Consider the following 20,914-nt stretch of genomic DNA (forward strand, 5'->3'; position numbering starts at 1 on the left):
CTAGTGCTTCAGGATCCTTGCCTAAGAAACATATGCTTAAAATGGCAGAGGATTTGATTACTATGATTAGGGGTTCTATGCTCCCTCCTGATAAGAGGCCTAGGGTGGAACCTGAGTTTGAGAGTTTTGTGCAATGCTCGGAGTCTTCGGCTGAAGACTTGCAGGAGTACCCTCCTTATTCTGATTCTGATGTGGATGATTCTACTCCTTCTGCTTCTCCTCCTGAGGATTTTTCATTTTCAGAGACTCTGCATTCCATGAGGGAGCATTTTAAATGGGAAGGTCAAGATTTCTCTGATTCCAGGAAAAGGCTTAGGGAATTCTTGTTTTACCCCAGCATAGGCCTTTAGCTATACCTCCTGTTTTGACTGTGGTGGAAGATGTGTTTGCAGAGGCTTCCTGAATCCTGATTCTTTGCCTCCTGCCCCAGTTAAACCGGATAGGTATTATAGGGTGCCTGAAGCTCATAAGTATCTTTTAAGAGTCCTAGGGCAGACCCAGAAACTGTCTCTCAGGGGCCTAAAGGTGTGAAGGCCTCAGTTGTTAAAAATCCTGTCCTCCTGATAAAGAGGCAAGGGCTTTGGATAGATGGGGAAAGAAAGTGTATACTTCTTCCACTTTAGCCATGAGGCGTTGAATTGTCAGTTTCACATGTTAAAATATCAGAATTATCTTCTTTCACAGTTGAAATCTAAGGTGGATGCTCTGGCTGAAGGTATTGAGTGTAAAGAGTTGCAGGATTTAGTTCATGTGTCTGAACAGGTGGGTAAACATTCCTTGCAGTGTGGTTTTGATGCTGTGCAGGCCTCCTCCAGGGTGGCTGCCACTGGTTCTGTTCTTCGTAGGCACGCCTGGCTGAGAGATCAGAATTTAGCTGAGCATGTTAAGACAAGGATTTTGGATGCTCCTTTACAGTCTGATGTGTTGTTTGGTTCGCCTGTGGAAGCAGTTTTGAAGAAAATGGAGGACAAGGCTAAGTCTATGCAAACTGTTAAAGATTTTTGCAGGTGCAGCCTCCAAGTTTAGTAGAAATTGGCCTACTAAGGGATGGACTTATCCATTCCCAGTCTAGGGGTAGGTCTAGACGTGGTAGGGGCAGAGCTCAGGGTTCTTTTAGGCCTAGGTCAGGAGTTCCCCTGCTCAGACTTCTGGTGAGGGCAGGGGTCAGTCCTTCGTAAGCAGACCCAATGACCTGCCTTTTCAGCTGCCAGTACGCCTGGCAGCACCTTTGGGAGGAAGGCTGTCTCTTTTCAAAGAAAATTGGGATTTAATTACCCAAGACAGATGGGTTCTGGATATTATTCACCACGGTTACAGGTTTTATTTCCATACCTTGCCTCCTTTCAAAGGCATGCCAGACATTCCTCCTCTTCAAAGAACAGAGGCTCACAAGCAAATTTCTCTGTTGCTCCAAATAGGGGCCATTCAGTCAGTTCCTGTGGAAAGGGGCCTAGGATTTTATTCTCGCCTGTTCCTAGTACCAAAGAAGGGGAACACGTGGAGACCAATTCTGGATTTATCTATCCTCAACACTTATCCGGACATTCCCAAGTTCAAAATGTTGACGTTACAACAGCTTTTACCTCTGCTGGGCAAAGATCACTGGATGGTAACTTTAGATCTCAAGGAAGCTTACCTTCATGTGCCAATAAGACTAAGTTGCAGGAAGTAGAAATTCTCATTATCAGTTCTCTGCATTGCCGTTCTGGCTCCAGTGATAGCGAATCCAAATCTATCCTTACTTGGACGACTCCCTGATTCTGGCTCAAGCAAAAGAAGATCTTCTACAGCATGTGGAATATGTCATAGCAGTGCTAACATGCCTAAATAAAGTCCAGTCTAGTACCCTCTCAAGACATAAGAATCTTTCCAGTTACTTCCATCATCTATCTCTTCAGTCCGGGCTGACTGCAAGGACAGTCCTTCGGTTCATGAAGCTACAATGGTATCTCAAAATCTGTGGACACAGCACTGCCAGGATTTGGACACTGTCATTCAAATAATACCTTGCATTCTTTTGTGGTGGGCTCAGGAATGTCACCTAAACAAGGGACTCTGATTCTAACGACAGATGCCTCAGATATTGCTTGGGGAGCTCATCTAAATGGAAAGTGGATACAAGACAAGTGGCCTGCCAGACTACAGCATCTACATATCAACATGAAAGAGATGTTAGCAGTTCAGTTTGCATTAATTGCTTTCAAGGAGTTACTTCTTCCAGGGCAGGTGTTGATTCTAACAGACAACACAACTGTCATGTGGTACATCAAAAACAAGGGGAACACATTCTTACCCATTGTGCAGACAAGCAGTATGCAACTAACTCTTCAGGCAAGGTTTCTGCCAGGAGCACAGAACTCCTTAGCAGATGTATTAAGCAGACAAATCATGGATCCCGTGGAAACTGGATCTTCATGTATTTCAAAAATTGACAGTGTCACGGGGAACTCCAGACATAGATCTGTTCGCTTCTCCACTAAACCACCAGCTGCCAAAGTTTTGCAGGATTTCACACAGCTTGGAAAGTGGATGCTCTTTCTTTCAGTTGGAAAAATCTTCATGTGTGCCTTTCCACCTCTGCCTCTTCTTCCAAAGGTGCTTCTAAAGGTCAGACAAGACAAGCCAAGGATGATTTTAATAGCTCCAGATTGGCCTCGGCAGCACTGGTACCCATTACTGAGGAGTCTGGTAAGGAAGCCTCCATGGCCTTTACCCTTGATTCCACACCTGTTGTCTCAGAGGGACGGTCATCTGCTCAATGTCAAGCTTCACTCTCTACATCTAACAGCCTGGCATATTCTGTTTTGAAAGACAGCAGGTCTCAGCTTCCTCAACAAGTTTTAAATGTGATTATGGAAGCCAGAAGACCTAGTACAAGGAAGTAGTGTAGAAGAGAAATGGAAGAGATTTTTGTTTTGGAGTGCAGCAAACAATTTGGAGATTACTGAGCCAAATTTGAGTGTGGCTCTTCAATATCTTACTGAGTTACTGGACAAAGGTTTGTCTTTCTCTTCCATTAAGATTCATGCTGCTGCAATTTCAGCTCACTATGATTGTGACCCATCATTGTTTTATCCTTTGTTCAAGCAATTTCTTAGAGGGGCAAAGAATATAAGACCCCCTACTCCTGCTTGGGATCTCAATTTTGTGTTGGAGAAACTTACTCTACAACCTTTTGAGCCTGCAGCTACTGCTGAATTGAAATACTTGTCATGGAAGACTGCTTTTTTGTTGGCCATTACTTCTGCAAGAAGGGTTTCTGAGTTGCAGGCCCTTATGGCAGTGGAGCCTTTTTGATTTTCCATAAGGATAGGGTATCTTTAATCCTTCCTTTATGCCTAAGGTGGTTTCTAGTGTGGCTTTAAACCAAACTATTCATTTGCCTACTTTTATGCAGATCCCCAAAATAAAGGGGAAAAGATTTTGCACACTTTAGATGTACACAGGCTATTACGTTATTATTTGAGCAGGACTAAGGATTTTAGACAGTCTCAGCAGTTGTTTGTTTCTTTTGCTTTGAGTTCTGCAAGCCTGTGTCAAAACAAACTATTTCTAGGTGGATTGGGTGTTGCATTACTTTTGTTATTCCCATCATGGCAAGGAGATTCCAGCTGGGATTAGGCCTCATTCCACTAGGGCTACTGCCACTTCCACAGCATTTCTAAGGGGTGGCAACTAAGGATATTTTGGAGGCAGCTACTTGGAGTTCAGTGCATACTTTCTCTAAGCATTATCACCTTCCTCTCTACTCTAAGTCTAGGGCTGGTTTTGCCACAGCTATTTTGCAAGGCATGTTGTCAGTTCCTGCTTCCTTATGATTTGCCAGCCTCCCTTACCTCTGCTTTGGGATTCTAGACTGCAGCAATGTGGAATGAAGAACATAGTACAGTTTTGTACCTACCATAAATGTAGATGTTCGAGGATCCACATTGCTGCAGTCCTCCTTCCCTCTGTGTTTAGGGGTGGTTGTGTAGGTGAGGTTATATTCTGCTGATTGTGTATATATTGTATATATATTGTTTGGTGCAGGTATTTTGGGAGTTTTTGGTTTTGGCCTTATCTTTTCAGGGTCTTCTGACATCTGGGGCAAGAAAAGACTGAGGATATGCCATATACTGGTATTCGGGCCGACTGGACAGCGGACTACCCAATAGTTAGGACTGCAGCAATGTGGATCCTCGAACATCTACATTTATGGTAGGTACAAAACTGTACTTTTGGTTTAACACTCTTGTGTTACTGCTTATTGTAGTTATCATGTATTCCACTTGTCTGAATTATGTATATCCGCTTGTTGACACTAAGGCATATTTTTCTCCATTACATGCCGTGTTCTTATATTGTCTTTATTCTTAAGAATTTTTGTTTGTTTGTTTCTCACCTGAAAAATGGCTGAAAGGGTCCTGTTAGCAGTCACTCAGGAAATAACTAAACTCTCTGAATTAGTAGGTTATCCTGTCTTGAGGATTATTCTTTTCTTTTAGAACTGACATCACCTTAAGTTATGTACTTACTTTAGGTATCCTCTCAAGACTCATTCAGTTGAAGAAAGAAGTGCATTTATTTTTACAGTACCTGCTGTAGTATATTTTACAGATAGTGTTTTTTTTTCCGTTTCAAGGAGGGATACTCATTCTTAGCTTTTCGCAGCATGCTGTCTGTTGTATATTTGTATCATGTTGAGATCTTTCTTATTGGAACATTTGTTGGGACTGTTGTGGAAAAGAATGAGATGGGTAGTGGAAAGGTATCTGTTTCCTCCCTCCTCATGATGATTGTTGATGTAGCTTCTGATACTAAGATATAATATAGGTTCATATGTAAATGCTAGGCTAACTGCCCTGAAGGGGCACATTTTAGCTTTGTTATCCCATTAGGTGTTCATATTACCCTTACAGTGATTTTTATTCCTGTACTTCTCATTCGTGAATGGATGAATGTTTCTGGGGTCATAGCGTTGAGTATTTAAAGGGGACCCTGCTGCCAGATAGAGTATTTAGGTGCTGCCTCTGTCCATTAGTAACACAGGTTCAGTCCTAGAGTACATTTCCTTATTCCTACCCATTTATGTGAGCTGTGTTTGAACAAGGACAGGGATGAGCTTTGTTTTATATGGACGGGTAGTCTGTTCCATAGTAGTGGTACCCTCTAGGATATGTACCTGAACCTCCAAACTGTTTTGTTTATGTTGCAAAAGAGGTTAAAGTCTCTGGGTCAGGTATTTCTGATAACATCTGTCTTGTGGCTGTGGAATAGGTGCATTAGTACTGGGTCAGATGATGCCTTATAGGCCAGGCGCAGATCACCTTCTTAATATTGTATGAGAGACTTGAGTACAACAGAAGAGTTTTGAGGCAGTCCATGTATATCTTTTTGGGAGGAGCCTCTGTGGGCGCTCTAGTTGTGCATATATCTGGGCAGGTACATACTAAAGGGGTGTTTTACTCAGTAATGGGTCTGATAAGGGCTGAGTACAGTGGGACAATGACATCTCTGGACCGAGGTGCTATCCCTTTGTTTGTAAGGTGAGTACTATAAAAGGAATTCCTTAAACAGTATACAAATGTTAGTTGAATGCTAGGTCAATGTATGTTCACAAATTTCTGACTACTGAATCAACTCTTGAGGGTGTATTGTCAATTTGGTAGCTTCCCTGGGGAATTCCATTTTCCCAAAGGATACAGTGTTGCATTTTTTGAGATTTAGTTTTAGTCCAGGAGTCTGGCACCAGTTATTTGTATGGAGACAAGCCCTCCTGGTGGATGTTTGAGTCATTTGAGGATTCAGTAACTGCTTCCAGCTTGTAGTCTGCCACCATGGTCAACCAAAGACCTTTGATGTTTGCTTGGACTTCTGAGAAGTACATATGAAACAGGAGTGGTCCCAGCACTAAGGTCTATGGGACTCCACTAATGACTGGTCTTTCTCTGGGGGTAGTTTTGCCTTTCTTGGCTTTCTTTGCCCTATCTGTGAACCAGTTGGCAATCCAGTGGGTGATGGAGGAGTTTATTCCTAATTTAGTGGCCTTTTCTACAATGTTTGAGTGGGGTATTGTGTCAGAAGTGTTGGCCAGGTGTGTACTGTCTTACCTTCATTTACTGCTTTGCTGACTCTTTCAGAAAACTACACTAGGTTAATTAAACATGACTTACCTGTGACAAAATCAAACTGGGATGGGTTCAGTGTTATGAGATTTGTTATGTCCTTGTTAACTAATTCCATGATACGTTTTCCCTTGGCTTTGCATATGAGGCTAGGTCAGACTTATGGATTGGTACTTATTTATGTTGGTGAATGCCCATTCCCTTGTGCAGGGATATGACTGTTGCAGTCCTCCATTTGCTTGGTACAAAACCTGTTTTGGAGGCTGAGGTTGAACAGTGTTGTTAGGGGTTTGAATAAGTTGTGCTTCTTGCTCTTCAAGATACATCAGGGATATTGTCAGGACTCATAAATGCAGTATTGTTTTTTGAGAAAGCTTCCAAGCACTTGCTCTTGTGTGATAACTGGGGGGAGGGTATCGCTTTCTGATATTACTTGTGAGATATTCAGGGATGGGGGCAGTGAAGATGAAGCTGAATTTATCGGCCAGGATGTTTGTTGTATCCTCCGCTTTTTAATTTCTCCAAAATCATCTAGGTTTCTAATACCATGACTGGAATGGACCCCATTCCTAAGTCAAAGTATGATTAAAGTTCATGAAAATAATATTGTTTCAATCTTTGATGTCAGCCAGAAGTGCTCTTTGCAGCACATGCCCAGTAGTTACTCCTTCTGCAATTCGTATGGAGTAGATATGATTGTAGATTCTTTTTTAATAAGACCTGATGCTCCTACTACTATTGGAACTGTCTGGGTATCTTTCTTCCACACTGTTTTCGTTTCTGCCTGCAAATCCTGATATTTTATGACTTTGTGTCTGTACACAAGACATTGTAGTCACTGGGTGTAGAGATTTCAATTGATCAATGCTACTTTTGTCTTCTTTTCATGGACCACTATGTCTGGTTTTCTCACATCTATCTTTTGAACTTTTGGTAATAGATGATCCCATGTGATGTAAATTTCATCATTTTCTATGATACTTTGTGGCTCATGTTTCCATTGTTTTTCAGCTACTTCAATATTATAATGTTTGCACAATCCCCAGTGCAACAGTCTTGCCACATTGTTATGCCTTTCAGTATACAGTCCTTCTGCCATTAGTATATCACAACCAGCAACAAGGTGTGCAACTGTTTCCAATTCTGTTTTACAAAACCTACATTTGTCTGTTTCTCCCACATGTTCACTGGACTTTCTAAATCAACGTGTACATAGTCCACTGTCTTGGGCCGCCAATATTAACCTTTCATCTTTTGGTTTGAATTTACTTCTTAACCATTCCTGTGTTTGATGCTGATCAGCATAAGGTAGTTCCAGGAGTTTTCTGTACTTGCAGCTAAATTTATGCATTTTCATTTCTTGCCTTCTCATCTGATCATTCACCTTATATTTTTTCTTTTGTTTTTTTGGCACATTCAGTTGCTGCCTGATTTTTATCTACTTTTGGTTTGATTTCCATTCCTGTTTGACAACGATATGCTTGTATTAGACTAAGAAGGGAAGTCATCTTAGATTTATTCTCCTCATGTTTCAAAACTTTCACTACCTTTGGGTTTTGTGAGGTCAACAGATGTGTATGCAGGCCCACAATTGCAGCTCTATACATGTAATCAATTTCAAGGAGGCCCATCCCTCCTTCGGAACAGGGGGAATACGTAATCTTGGTATGCACTGATTTTTATAAATCATTTGATGAGCATGAAGCATTCTTCTTGTTTTTCTATTAGACATAGCTTATATAGATGTCCTTTTATTCCCATGTTGCAGTATTCTGCATACCGGTTTACTCTTCTTGTCTCGCATACGTACGGCCAGTATACAAAAGTATTCAGTCTCTCTGAAGTACATGTAACGTCTGACATGGCTGAGGAAACATGAGCTGTAAAAGTGATGTCTGCATGCATCAGCCCTCAGAACCTTTCAGACACCAGTCGTAGGCCAGGTGTTACCGCTGACATCGGATTCTACTAAAATCAGATAAGTACCCCTTTGGGGACCTTTTCAGTCCTTCTTTAAACTTGTATTGCCTGTTAATGTCATCCAGAAAGGGGAAATGTCAGTGCAGCTGCCAGATCCCCACAAGAATGCCCACGATAAGTCCCTCTTCTGTTTAGGTCGATCACATGACCACAAAGCCTGCCCTATTTGCCAGGCATTTGTACCGAAGACGCTCCACAGCCGATTGCATGCATTATACCTTTATCTAGAAAACCAATGCCTTCAGCAGATCACTTTAGGGATGGAGGGCTCCTCGGATGTTCCTTCGGAACCGCCAGAAAAGGAGGCCAAGACCCTACGGCCTTCATCAGATGCTGAGCCTCTTCTGTCCTGTCCTCAGCGTGTGGCCGACTCTGCCTGGTAGAAAGATCCGGATCCTGATCCACTGTATCGAATAGAGCAGGTACCTATGTGGATGCTAGACAATCCCTCGGCGAGAGCACATCCGCTGATACTATAGCGCTGTTGGCTTCTGACGTCGGGGGACCAGCGTTTCTGAAGGGCCACCTGAGCCCTCCAATCCTTTAAAGTCTCCAAACCCCCAGCCTCAACAGGCACCAGCTAGGCCCCTTAAAAGAAAGGAAAAGATTAAGCATATCTCTTCTTCTCCTGAAAGTATGCCTGGTTGGCAGGCTTTTAGTCAAAGCCTTTTTGGTGCTTTCATGGCCTTGAGACCTACCTCCACTGTGGGTGCTCCTACACCCCCTCCACTCCTGAGCCCTAGGCCTCAGACCACACCACTAGAGAAGGGGAGGATTCCTCAAATTTCTCAGAAGAATCTTATACTTCACAGATTCCATCTCCTTTGGGGAATGGCTCCCCAGAAGAAGATTTTGTGGACCCTGACTCCCCAGCTGAAGACATAACTTTTGGAGAAACTATTTCCGAGATGAAGGAACACTTCAAATGGGAATCCTCAGAAATGACTGAGGGCCAAAAAAGATACTACGACCTTATCCAAATGGAAACCCGTAGCCCATCTGCTGTTCTACCCATCCTTCCTGCATTTTTAGATGCCTTCTCCTCAGCATTTCTTAACCGAGAATCCCAACCCCCTTGCACCACGCAGACCAGACAGACTTTACAAGGTGCCTGACACTGCTAAGCACCTGCTTAAGTGTCTACCTGCTGCCCCAGCCACTATATCTACGGACAAGTCCTCTAAGCTCCTACTACCACCATCCTCCCTGCTAACAAAGACCAACAAGACGATGGAATGTTTGGCTTCCAGACTGCCCTGCCAAAGCATTACTGTCCTCTCTCCTGGCTCTCTTTTCCCAGGTCACCAGACATTCTATAAAGTGCAGTTATGATGCTGCTGAATCCTCTTCCAGGTCATCATCAGCTTCTGCCTTACGTAGTTACTCCTGGCTTCACCTACAACCACTGCCTGATGACTTCAGGGCAAAGTTTATGGATGCTCCCCTGGATAATACTCCATTATTTGGCTCCAAGGTAGCTGACCTTTTCAAGTCACTTTAGCAAAAAGGAAAAGAAATGCAGGACCTGAAACATTTGCTGGTTTCTCCCATAGCTAAGTTCCAAAGAAATTATCCTGCTAAAACCCAGTTTATTAGGAAACATTCTCGTCCTGCTGCTCCTTCCAGGCCTAGAAAGCCTACAAGAAAACAAACTCCTACAGCTAGAGCACCTTACTCCTCTAGCCAGAGACTGCCCATTCCAGACATGGCAGGTAGCATCTGACTACCTGCCACCCTTACTGCCGCCACCCCCACCTCTCTAAACTCGACTGTCTTACTGCCTTCTTGTATGGACCAAGCTCACGTCAGACAAGTGGGCCCTGTCTATACTACAGAATGGTTACTTCATGTCTTGGATCTCACCTCCAAAAAGGAGAGGCATCCCACCACCACCTTCTCAACAGGTGCACCTCATGCAACCAGTCCTCCAGACTCTTACAGCTCAGGGCACCATCGAAACAGTCTCCCCAGCTGCAAAGGGAAGAGGATTCTATTCCAGGATCTTCCTTGTCCCCAGGAAAGCTGGACCCAGGAGACCTATATTAGACCTCTCCCACCTCAATCCTTTCTTAAAGGTCCCTACCTTCAGAATGTTGACCCTTCCAGCCTTATTCCCCCTCCTAATCCCCAAAGGGCTCATGGCAACATTAGATATAAAGGATGCCTACCTCTACATCCCAATAAAACCCACCCACAGGAAATACCTGTGGTTCTTGGTGGGTTCTTAGCACTTACAATTCCCTGCCTTGCCTTTTGGACTCTCCATTGCACCCAGAGTCTTCACAAAATGCTTAGTCCCAGTAATTGCCTTTTGCAGAACAAAGGGAATACAAATATTCCCTTACCTGGATGACATGTTGATCCAGTCTGCCAGCCAACAGACCCTCCAGCTACACATCCACATGGTTGTGGCCCTTCTACAGTCCCTGGGATTTCTACTAAATTTTCCAAAATCCCAGCTACAGCCAACCCAAGACACATTGTCTTCCTCAGGTGCAGAATATGCTCAGACCTCATGGTAGCATACCTACCACCTCCCAAAGTGAGCTTTTTGACAGAATATCTTCTTCTGGTCCTTCACTCCACAGAGTTGACAGCAAGGCAGTACCTCATATTGTTGGGCTACATGGCAGCCACCACCCTCATACTATCCCTAGCAAGACTGCATATGAGAAAGTTACAATGGTATCTTCGGTCAGTCTGGACACACCACTCCCACCTTTTGTAGTACACGGTGCCTCTTTTCCCCTGCCTGAAGAAGGAAATACAGTGGTGTTTGGAAAACCAAACACAGGTGAACCACAATCCAGGTCTCCCTCTCCAGCCACCTCAGCCCACACAGGTCATGCACACAGATGCTTCAGACTTGGGTTGGGGAGCAACTCTGAGCAATCTAAAGATGCAGGGCCTGTGGCCAAAACCTCACAAACTGGAATACATAAACACTTGCAAAATGAGGTCAGTTCTTCTAGCTCTCCAGGCCTTTCAAACTTTCCTCCACCAGGGGCCTCTGAAGATATACACAGACAAACACCACTGTACTGTGGTATGTCCACAAACTGGGAAGGACCAGGTCTTACCTGCTCTGCAGATTAACCCTTCTGGAACGGTAATTTGCCACCTCACAGGGAATCACCCTACAGGCGGTTTACATTCCCTCTCTCCACAATGTCCAGGCAGATTACTTGAGGTGAACCATCTCAAACAACCACGAGTGGATGCTTCACAGAGATGTCTTCTTGGATCTGGTCCACAGGTGGGGTACACCTCAAATAGACCTGTTTGTCTCCTCCATCAACTGGTAACTTCCTGGTTTCTGCGCCAGGACACCAGAACCCCAGGCATTGGCAATGGATGCCTTCTCAAACTGTTGGAAGGGGAAATCTCTATATGCTTTCCCTCCTTCATACTCATTCAGAAAATCCTACTAAAAATACAGCAGGACACTCCAGAAATCATGTTGGTGACCCCCTACTGGCCCAGACAGCACTGGTTCCCCTTACTTCTGCACTTGTCCAAGGGCAATCACCACAAGTTACCCCCCAGAGTGGACCTTTTCACACAATGCAAGGGATCACTGATTCACCCACAGTGGCAACTTCTAAACCTCACCCTATGGCTGATAGGATTCTGAATCTTTTTGCGATATCTATACAATGACCTGCAGGATGCCAGGAAACCAAATGCAAGAAAAACTTACCTTTGTAAGTGGAAAAGATTCACTTCTTGGTGTCACAAAAGGCAACTGGACCCATTTTCTAGTGAACCACCTATAGTCCTGTCTTTCCTGTGTGAGTTACTACAGACTGGCTTGGCTTACTCCTCTATCAAAGCTCATCTGTCTGCAATTTCAGCATGCCTTCCTCTGGACCCCCTTTAGCTTATAGGCTTCCTTATAAACTTTTCCTTAAGGGGGTACTGCACCTCAGACCTCCCAGGAAACCGTGCCCTCCTCCTTGGGATCTTAACTATGTGCTTGAAAAGCTTACGCTCCCTCCCTTTGAGCCAGCAGACAAAGCCTCCTTAAAACATTGCACATGGAAAACTGTACTGCTAGTAGTCCTGACCTCAGCTAGAAGAGTATCAGAACTACAAACCCTTATGGCTATTCCTCATTTTCTACTTTTTCACAAGGATAGGGTTACCCTTAGAACTAACCCATCCCTCATGCCCAAGGTGGTGAATGACCTGAAACTTAACCAGGCTGTACACTTACCTGCCCCCCCCCAACCCACAGGGGGACAGTGAGAGGGTACTGCATTCCCTAGATGTGCATAAACCAGGTTTTTACCTCTATAAAACATGTCAGACAGATGGACCAACTCTTTGTATCCTTTCAACCTAGAGCATTGGGGAAGGCAGTGTCCAAGCAGGCCATATGTACTTGTATCTCCAAGGCCATCACCTTCTATTACCAGTTCCATGGGAATTCCCTGCAAGGTACAGTTAAAGCGCATTCCACTAGAGCCATGGCTTCCTAGAGGCCACTACTTGGTCTTTTGTTCACACCTTTACATACAAACTTGATGACATTTCTAGATCCAGGGCAGGGCTTGCCAGGGTTATCTTTCATAGATTCCTGGAATCTGCCTCTAGACCTCCCCCCAATCACAGTGAGCTTTGGCAGTCACCCATATGTAGCATACTGCAACATGAGAATAGAAGGACATAGAAAAGTTGTGTAAAATCTTACCATAACCATAGACGTCTTTCTCTTCCATGTTGCAATATTTTTCCCACCAGCTTCCCCTCCTTGTTAGGCTACTTTTCCCTATCTGGGTGACAGTGGTCTGGCATTGCCGTTATTAGGACTGTCTCCGACTAGGCCTTTCAGTTCTGAGGGCTGGTGTGTGCCGACGTCACTTTTATGGCCCATGTTCCCACGTCCACATCAGATATCACACGCACCTCAGAGGGACTGAAAACTTTTGTATACTGGCCGCACGTACGCGAGACAAGAAGAGTAAACCCGTATGTAGGATACTGCAACATGGAAGAGAAAGACATCTATGGTTATGGTAAGATTTTACACAACTTTTCTGTCTTGTGGTTGTCCTTGGCCTGGGTGGCCCTTTTTTGCCTCGAGTCTGGCCTTGCTGGTTTTAATTAGACTGCTGAGTTGCTTATTTAACTTAATGTTCAGATTTCTAATATTGCTGGGTGTTGTACTTCTTTTTTTTTCAACAGTCTTCTTCCTTTAGTTACTTTAGCCTGGTGTGGTGCCATAGACTTGTAGGACTTGTTGGACTCACGGTAATAGGAGTATTGTGATTTACTGCGCCATCTGTATTCCAAACACTTTTTTTTAATCAAAACTGAAGTTAAAAGCATGCATTTTCTGGTGTTTATTATGTATTTATGCTGCACGTATAGTCACCTTCACTTTTGAAAATTTTTTCTGCATTTTCTGCTTTTGTCAGATTTTTAAATAAAATGTTACAGTTGGTTAAACTATAGCCTCATCTGATAACAGACTTGTAGTTTTGATTCACAGTAGTGAAAATATTGTGATTTTCTGCAAGATCTGTGTTCCTGAACTCAGTTGGCTCAAGCTTTTGCCTTTTTTGATTGGTTTACTGAATTATCTTGGCTCCTATAACCTGAGCTGAGCTGTGCTTAGAGCAATACCACCATTGGACTTGAGCTTTTTTCCATAAGAAGCCTGCCTAGCCAAACTGTTTTCAGCACTCTAAACTTGGACAGCCACTGTGACCTGCGCTGAGCATAAATAAAATGCACTAAGCTGCAGTATAGATCACAAAGTGTAGTACTCTTCCCCCTTCCCCATCCCAGGATAACTAAGGTACTTCCCCACAAGTAAGTAGTTATCCCAAGCTACCTACCCCAGCAGGTACCATCACTACTGCACCACAAAATCAAGCCCAAGGTACAACTTCCCTGCTCTCACTATCAAACCTGTTGAAGCTACGGACCAGCACTGTACCACAGTTTCTGTAAATAGCCCAACAGAGAATGAGTATCTTAAGACAATGTAGGAATTGTCTCATGCTGTCTGATGACTACCTGTTACACTAACAACATAACACAGCGTGTGAGAAATGTACATATATAATGTCACTGGAGGCCAATATCTCACACACAGCATTGATACCAGGAACATCATGGTATACTGGAGGCCAATATCTCACATACAGACAGCAGTGATACAAGGATGATCATGGTATACTGTAATGTTACTAGAGGCCAATATCTCACAACACACAAAGCACTGATACCAGGATCATGTTACTGGAGGCCAGTGTCTCAGACACAGACAGCATTGATACAAGGATCATCATGGTATACTGTAATGTTACTAGAGGCCTATGTCTCAGACACAGACAGCACTGATACCAGGATCATTGTGGTATAATGTAATGTTACTGGAGGCCAATGTGTCAGACAGCACTGATACCAGGATCATTGTGGTATACTGTAATGTTACTAGAGGCCAATATCTCAGACACAGACAGCACTGATACCAGGATCATCGTGGTATACTGTAATGTTACTGGAAGCCAATGTCTCAGACACAGACAGCATTGATACAAGGATCGTCATGGTATACTGTAATGTTACTAGAGGCCAATGTCTTAGACACAGACAGTACTGATACCAGGATCATTGTGGTGTACTGTAATGTTACTGGAGGCCAATGTCTCAGACACAGCATTGATACCAGGATCATCATGGTATACTGTAATGTTACTAGAGGCCAATGTCTCACACACAGACAGCACTGATACCAGGATCATCGTGGTAGACTATCGATAGGAAGTCCCTTGATGGACTGCTTGGAAAATATACCATGGCAGTGACACCTCTGCAAAGATCCTACCTTGAGTGCTGTTGACGATCAAGTCTAGATTGAGTAGCTGAACCAAACCTGGAAAAATGCTAATCCCAGAAGAAGAAAAAAAGTAAAATGACCGATTGCAAAATACCCAGAGTCATTTTCATGTATGGTGAGGCAAAGCTTTCCACATCACAGTAAGGAAACTGCACCTCTGAAATCTACTTAATACATTCTTTTCTGAGGTTATTCAGTATGGAGGTGGGGAAATTCCCTGAAAAGGGTTTTTCATTTAGCCATCTTTTCTAACTATTTGTATGTTTGGGTTCTGTTCAGCCATGTAATTTCATTTAAATATCTAGTGTTATGGTGGCTACCCTGAGTAACTGTCCTTACTGTATCTTTTACTTTGAGAACATTAGTCTGTTAAAAAGGCTTTGTCCTAATTGTCCTCTTCAACTAGTGTTTATGATACCACACCCAGGCTTAAAGTTTTCATAAGTAACTCTGTGTCTAGTGATTAATGGTAGTAACATTCAGAAACACAAATTGATAATGGGAATACTTTAGATTTGCACAGACGTTGTCAGGTATTACCATACATATCAACTGTCCGGATTTTTGCCTTATACTTTTTTGTCTGTTCCTTATAAAATGTATTACTAACAAATTACTGACTAAATAATGAGGATTTAATTCAGAAAGTGACAAAACGTTTGAGTTTCAGACTTCATACCCATCAGAAAATTTATGCTAATGCAAAAGCTTTTATTCTATCAACCTCCTAAATTTATAAGAGCAATATTTAAAAATTGTACCTATTTTTAGGCCTTTGTCCCCCTATTTTTTATGGCTTAGTTCAGATTTCTTGATGTAAGAGGTTAAGAGGTATGAGTTGTGTGCATTACATTTCTCCATGGCAGGTTGTTACACTAAACAAAGCTGAAATTACCTGGGCATTACAGGGCCGGATTAAAAGCAATTAACTTGTAGGAAAATTTGCAGAGGAATAATTGAGAGATCCTGTTGGCAATAATCATAAAAATACTGTGATGCAAGTCAAGTGTCACATATATAGTTGACTTATGGCTTTAGTTAATGTTGTAGAAGGTTCCAAACATAAATTAGGAATAACTTTCAGGTGTTGCTGCATGCAGAAGAGAAAACATAGTTAGAAAGTGCCAAGTAATTTGTAAACTTTTAAGTGTTCATTTGAAACTTGAGATTTCAGTCTTGGGTGATTTATTACTGGATTTTCTTGCTCAAATTAAGTTAACATTTAGTAAGAACTAAAAATGTAAGTGTTTGGTCCTGCTAGAAATTTTTCACCCTGAGTTATGGCTGTCTTTTTTTTTTTTTTATCTTTTTCTTATTCAAGGCTATGGCATCTACAGAGGAGAAGGCATATGAGATCATGCGAGAATTGGATGTCAGTTATGTTCTTGTAATATTCGGAGGACTCACAGGATACTCATCCGATGGTAGCAAATTACATGTTTACTTTCTAAATGTGGTGGCTATGCTTTAATATAAGTGGCTGTTTTAAGACCCAACCCATGTTCTATGATCAGTAATAGAAGATACAAAGGACAGGAAGGTGAATCAGGTACAGGAAATAAACATAATCACAATATGGTATATACATATAATAGCTAGTTGTCCCCTCTTCAAATTATTGACTTTAGTAAACTAATTCACAAATAATCTAGTGTGCTTGACCTCTTAATAATCCACACGTCCTGGTTACACAGATTTTCACAAATGAACAGGTGTATGCCATTTGAGTTGAGTCCAGTGTGGAAGTAGTTATGTCAGCATCTCTTTGTTTAGGTTGTTGCCTTAGTATGCACTGCAGATTGTACAGCACTGACTGTTTTAGTTGATGTTCCATGCCAAAACATTACGTCTCTTATTCTTTCTCTGCACAGTTGCTGTTCCCAAGTGTGATTCATGAATTCTGTCAAGCATTTGTTTTCTTAGTTAAGTGAGATCTGAATTGTTTCAGCTTGAACACCAAGTCCAAGAAAAATAAGGCTAAATCTTTTCTTGCTAATGACCTTGCTCAGGCCTACCTTATATTTCTAAGTTATGGTCAGTGCTTCCCTAAAATTATTTTATTTTACTTACCAGAAAACCTCTAGATGTTTCTCATACTAGTTACTGAAGCAGTCACATGTGAGGCAGACTACTTTTAATGTAGCCTGACAGTCAGACCGACTTCCAGAGCTGTATCCTTCTCTCAAAGGCTTCAGCCAACTCCTTTCCAGTGCCACAAAAGGATGCTAGTGGTAAGAGAGTTCCTGAAATCTGTAATCAAAAATGTACAGTCATGGAGGGTATCACTGCTGTAGCTCTATATGATGTGTTAAACTTTGTTACTCTGTGACTGATTTTAAACACATTCAGCCTGTGCTATTACACTAAATTATTCGTACCATTCCTAACTTTTTAAAGGCCACGCAACACAGAATAATGTTAAGTTGTCATTCTCGCCTTCATTCTTGCTGGATGGGTTTGCTCCGACTCGGCCTATACTATAGCTCGAGAGCTATTTTTACCGGCTCGAGGCAGCCCTATATCCCACAATACCATGCGCTAACTCCCCAGATCTCGTTTGCCGCTTCGCTACGAGGTTGTCTTTTTTACCGGCTGAGGTCAGTAAGGAGATTTACTTAATTGAACTAGTTTTTCAGGTAGTTTTTTCCCAGTAGTTATCTTTGTTTAGGTCCCTATTGATTACCTTATTCTTGAATCCCCTTCTTTTGTAGCCCTTCTTCCCTTCTTTAGTTAATTTTTTATCTTGGGCCTATGGGCTTTACCTCAATTTCCCCACCCCTTCCTATCTGTGTGTGTGGGTTTAGTCGGTTCCCTTAACTATTTTTATATTTATTTTTAAATTGAGTGTGTGTGTGTGGGCTGACTGTGTTTTCTTACTGTGGTCAGGACTATGTCCAAAGACTCTAAGGTCTCGGGATTCAAGAAGTGTGACTCGTGCTGTCAGAAAATGTCTCTGACAGACTGTCACACTTCTTGTGTCTATTGCTTGGGGCCTTTACACCTGCAGGACTCTTGTTCCGTTTGTCACGGATTTAGTTCAAGAGTCCTGCAGGAGAGGCGTAACAAGCTTATTCTAAGGGGCTTGTTAAAGCCTGATGACTCCCCGTCCAAGTCTGGTTCGGGGAAGTCATCAAAAACCGCCAAACCCTCAGCTCCAGCTTCTGAGTCGAGGGCTGGCGTTATAGAGATGGCTCCGACCTCTGTTCCGGCTGGCTCCGAGGCGAGCAAAGTGGTTTCTGCTCCGAAACCATCATTTGAGCCGACCCCAGCGCGTAAGCGCTCTAGGTCCCCCTCCCTACAGTCCTTTAGATCGGCTCCGAGATCCCCTCTCTTATCGGAGCGGAGTCATAGGACTCATTCATCGAGGTCATCTAGGCTTTCTGACCATGCCATCGAGAGGGTGGTCAGTAGACTCATAAAATCTCAGGCACTGGCCCAAATGCTCCAGAGCCCATCTCACCAGACTGTGGCTCCTTCGATACAATTATCTATTCCTCCTCCGACTCATCACTCGAGCTCGGAGCCGGAGTTTCTCGGAACCGTGACCTTGCCTACATCGGAGCCGACACTTCCTCCTTCGGCTCTGGTGTCGTCGGCTCCGACCTCTTCATTGGTTCCGTCCGTGGAGAGGTCCGGGCGCCGAGACTCCATTGTCGGCTCCGAGGGGGCGAGTGGCATCGGACCCTTGTCCGACCCCGCTCTCCCTCTCGGAGCTTCGGCTCTGGTTAGTTCGGCTCCGACATCATTCTCGGAGCCTTCTCTGTCGGCTCCGGGGGTGGTTCCGGTCTCTTCGGAGCCGGTGCTACCTTTGGTGTCTGATAGGGGAGCCTTCGAGGTGATGAGGAGTGTGCTGGACCCAGTGTCCACTCCAAGGTTAAGTTCTGCGGCTCCTCCCTCCATAGTGCCTGTTACGGTCTCTGGCCATTCTCTTGCACCTGTCAGCAGAGATCCAAAGCATGGGGTACCCACTTTGGGTGTCTCCTCCTCTTCCGAGGGCTCCCCTGAAGTTTCAGGGGAACCCCCTAGGAAAAGAAAGTGCAAGAGGAAGCACATAGACTCCCCCGAGTCTGTCTGGTCGGACACTGACTTGGATGAGTCGGAAGGTTCCCCCAGATCCCCCTCTAAGGATGTCTCCTTTTCAGACATCCTGGAAATCCTAAGACAGAGGGGAAATTGGTCCACTCTCAAACCTTCCGAGGACGAGTCGGTTTACCTTGACGCTTTTGGATCTCGCCCTTCCACCTCCTGGGTGTCTCCCCCTTTCGACCCACTAATGGAGGTAGTGGCTAGAAAGGCGTGGGCAGCTCCTGATTCAATGGAACCTACCCCTAGGAGGCCTTCTAAATTTATTTCTGCACCAGATGATAAATCCTTTCTCACCAAAGGTGTTTTTAGTTGATGCTATGGTGGTAGCAGCAGCCACTAAGAAGGAATTGGCTGATCCTTCTGTATCTGTTCATCCTTCTAGCAAAGAGTCCAGGACCATGGACAGGTACGGCAAGCGGACCTTTGCTTCAGCGACCTTTTCTATGCGATCACTGAGCTATTTGTCATTTCACCCACCTTCAAAGAGCCTTGCTCAAAGAGCTGGATGAAATGGTACAGGATCCTTCTGCTGCGGGGTTTAAGGACAAAATAAACTCTCAGCTGGGTACCCTGAACTCCATTGTTAACTCCTCCATGCGGCTAATTTCTTATGCAGCCGATGGAGAGAGTAGGGCCGCTGGTACAGGCGTTGCGTTAAGACGTCACGCTTGGATGCGGCTCTGTAACTTTGCCGATCCCTTCAAGGCGCCCTTCACTAACACCCCCTTTGATGGTTTGGAATTGTTCGGACCTCAGGTGAAGAATACCCTCACCAGATGCGAGCAAGATGGTAAAACTCTCTCTGCCGTGGGAGTCCGTTTTTCCACCCCTTCTAGACCTTATCCTAAGGGACAGAAGGGGGGAAAGATGTGGTTCTGCAAACCCCAGGGAGTCGCACGTGGTGATTTTCCCCCTAGAGGCAGAGGGGGAAATAACAGACGCCGCCCCAGGGGCAGAGGGGGTCCTCAGAACCAGGGTTCTAGGGAATCTTTTCCTGATCAACCCTTTCAGCATCCCTGAGAAGCTGCCCGACTGTCCGCCTTCGGAGGCAGTCGGGGGAAGATTATCTCTGTACCCGGAAGCCTGGCAATCCCTCTCCCGAGACATATGGGTACAGAAGATCATATCCGAGGGTTACAAAATCCCCTTTACCATCCCCCCGGTACAACCGCCAAAACCCGTACCAGATGTACCACCCGCACAAAGGGGTCAGGCTCAGCTAGAAATAGAAAAGCTATTAGCAAAAAGAGTCATCCAGGCAGTCCCAGCAGATCAGCTAGGGTCCGAATTTACTCCAGGTTCTTTTGGTACCAAAAAAGACAGGAGACTGGAGACCTATTTTGGATCTCAGCAGGTTAAACAAATCTGTGCTAAAGACAAAATTTCGGATGGTAACACTGCAGTCCATTCTACCCTTTTTGGGCAGAGACAACTGGATGTGCTCGTTAGACCTCCAGGACGCGTACTACCACATAAAGATACACAGACGCTCCAGGAGGTTTCTCCGCTTCCGGCTGGGAGTCAGTAATTTTCAATTCAGAGCCCTGCCCTTTGGTCTCACCACAGCCCCCCGGGTGTTCACCAAATGTTTGGCAGTGGTCACGGCTCACCTGAGACAGAAAGGATTCCAGGTGTTTCCATACTTAGACGACTGGCTCATTTCCGCTACCACCAAACAGGATCTCATAATGGCCAGGGATTACACTATTCAGCTTTGCAACAGTCTGGGTATTTCTATAAATTTTGCAAAGTCCTCCTTGTTGCCTTGTCAATGTATAAACTTTATAGGCGCCGAATTAAACACCACAGAAATGTCTGCAACACTACCACCCCAGAGAGTGGCAGACATAAGGCGGAATGTTCAGACCCTGTTTCAGCCCAACAAAGTCCAGGT

At 44.0% G+C, this 20,914-nt stretch overlaps 1 protein-coding gene across 1 annotated transcript in view; it reads left to right on the forward strand.

The window, feature by feature from the left end:
* Positions 1-20,914, forward strand: part of STT3A (STT3 oligosaccharyltransferase complex catalytic subunit A) — a 696,810-nt gene that overhangs the window by 534,559 nt on the left and 141,337 nt on the right. Inside the window, exon 15 of the mRNA XM_044075147.1 lies at positions 16,256-16,358. Coding sequence (XP_043931082.1) covers positions 16,256-16,358 — 103 coding nt within the window. The remainder of the gene's footprint in view (positions 1-16,255; positions 16,359-20,914) is intronic.

Source organism: Protopterus annectens, chromosome 6.part0 (genome assembly GCF_019279795.1).
Source record: "Protopterus annectens isolate FY-2018-M chromosome 6.part0, PAN1.0, whole genome shotgun sequence".
NCBI classification, from domain to species: Eukaryota; Metazoa; Chordata; order Ceratodontiformes; family Protopteridae; genus Protopterus; species Protopterus annectens.